General features: G+C 33.3%; 1 protein-coding gene across 1 annotated transcript in view; it reads right to left on the reverse strand.

The window, feature by feature from the left end:
• Positions 1–1,090: 1,090 nt before the first annotated feature.
• The window catches only part of LOC109075638, a gene marked incomplete at its 5' end in the record, with an annotated part of 13,880 nt that continues 12,447 nt past the window's right edge, over positions 1,091–2,523 (reverse strand). Inside the window, one exon of the mRNA XM_042756058.1 lies at positions 1,091–1,265. Coding sequence (XP_042611992.1) covers positions 1,111–1,265 — 155 coding nt within the window. The remainder of the gene's footprint in view (positions 1,266–2,523) is intronic.

Below are 2,523 nucleotides of genomic sequence, written 5' to 3' on the forward strand. Positions count from 1 at the left end.
CTAGTAACCACGTGATTACTGATATCAAAAATAAAGGTTGTTACTAGTAAGAAAGCAATTCTTTATATCAACAATTAATTTTGAATGGCAGCCTATGGTGACATTTAACTAGTGAAAATACAATTGCTGATATCAAAAATAGCAATTGTTACTAATAGAAATCTACTTCCTGATATCAAGAATTAGCATTTTAACTAGTGAAAATTGAATTGTTGATATCAAGAATTCATATCCTGCGAATGAATAAAAGTCAATTCGGCTTGCCATACAGCAGCTGCAGCTACCAGCAAAACAGTAACACATGTTCCTGCAATAGCACCTGAAGACCCTCCTGGTTCTGTAATGATAAAGAGAGACAGGAACAAACACTTTAAACATCAGCACTGAATAACACGAGTGAAGATCTGATAACTACATCTCTGTTCATGATCCTTAAATTCATTTTAACATTGAAACAGTAGTGAAGATTAAACAATTAAAATATTGTAACATTATTATCAGAAATCCAAAATATTAGAATTCTTCTGGGAAAGAAGTTTTGAGCTCTGAATATTAAAGTATAATGTCATGAAGTTTATTTGAAAAGGAAAATCTGATTCCTCATGATTAGGACATCATCACGTCATCTGAATTACAGACAGCTGATGAACAATCAGATTTGAATCTTTGTAGAGCTGTTGTATAAAATCAACTTCACGCTTGCCATCGTGCTGCTGTTCTGAGTATCAGTCATGTGATCACTCAGGCCCAATCACAGCTGTGATGATATTCAGAAAAACAGCACTGTGATATTAAAACTAAGACACACTGGTTATACTGTTTCCTGGCTGCACTTAAAACACAGCTTAATTCCAATGTAATTTTCTTAAAAAATATTTTACTGCATTTAAAAAAACTATTTATTCTGAAAATAAAAACAAATGTACCTATGGAAACATAAACATTGAATTTCCATATTTGCGGTCCCAGTGCTGTGGCTGATCTGTAGTTTATAAAAGTCCAGAGTGTTTGGTTCTCATGTTCTTGTTGATGGTCAGAGATCCAGTCTGATTATTCAGCTGCAGTCTGTCTCTGAATCTCTTATCAGTGTTACTTAACCAGGGCTTATTTTCAGAGACATCGCTTAATGATTGTACCTTTATCTCCAAACCTCCAAACTATCATATTAAATCCCTGTGTTTGATTGCGTTCAGGGTTCAGAGTGACAGAATCCCCCTCCTTCACTGTCACTGACTTCACTTCTTCTGTTTCAGCACCAAACACACCTGAAGAACAAACAGAAACAGTTTCTCAGAGATTAAACTCAGAACATTGTACAAATTTAACACATCATTTAGTCTTGTCTTATAAACACAAGCTACAAATAAAGATTCTCTCATTAACAAATTAATGAGAGAAAATCTCATTAATTTATCTAGAATCTATGGATTACATTTATTTATTGAGCACACACCTTTATAAATATGAAGCTACTTATAAATGAGAAATACATCATGAGTAATTGCTCCTACACAGACAGTAACATGAGACGTGCTGTGATATAATGTTCCAGAGGGCTTTCAAAATGTACAAAGATTAGAGGTTACAAGTAGAGTTTTTTGTTTGTTTCATGTTAATTACAATTGCTGCCTTTAATTATGGACAGACAAAGAGAAAGAAGGGATGAGGTCAACAGGATTGGATTTGTGAAGTGAACATTATAGTTTTTATTTAACGGTAGTAGAGAGATAAAATCAGACCCTCGGGGTAAGATGACCCACCCAGAGAAAGATTAAACTCACCCGTTATCAGCGGAATGTAATGTGATTTGTCAGAGATTCAGCCTCGGAAATCTTCAATAATTCTTTAACGATTTAGCACAATAACAAGAAACATACTGTGTTGTAATTGTTTTCAAATGTAGAAGAGAACACACATTGTGTTTTATTGGTTTTAATCTGCCTTAAGGAATTATAACTGATAGACTTTACAATGTAAAAGTGCAAAACAACTGTTAAACAACACTCTTCACCAGTGTTGTCTTATTTGTTGAATTTCAATAGCATGTTTTCTGTTATAGTTCTGTGACTAAAACTAATAAAGGGACCGTCTGCAAAGTGCAAAACGAAGAGAAAAAAAGCACAATTATTCCATCTAAATGCTTCACTTGTGAAATGTATAAATAATAAATCTCAAATCAAATGGGTGTGTCTTATTATTTGTTCATAAAAGAACATTTAGCTTTTGGTTTTATTCACAGAACTGTAGCACAACATAAGTTATTGAAATGTACCAATTGAGAAAAAGCTTGCAAAGCATACAAAGATTGTGCAGTTTACCGCCCCCTAGAGGAACATATTGCACTTGTCTTGACCAAGTTTGACATTCAGAAGATTAAATAAATTAATTTAGAATGCACTCAGTTTGATATGTAAATTTAAATGGGGGTGTCTTGTTACTTATACAAATAACATTACTTACAGCCATCTTTTACCATCATATGTAAATCAGGATGCATGCTATTGAATTAAATTTGAATCCGTG

The sequence above is a fragment of the Cyprinus carpio genome, unplaced genomic scaffold, assembly GCF_018340385.1.
Source record: "Cyprinus carpio isolate SPL01 unplaced genomic scaffold, ASM1834038v1 S000006784, whole genome shotgun sequence".
In the NCBI taxonomy this organism is placed as follows: Eukaryota; Metazoa; Chordata; class Actinopteri; order Cypriniformes; family Cyprinidae; genus Cyprinus; species Cyprinus carpio.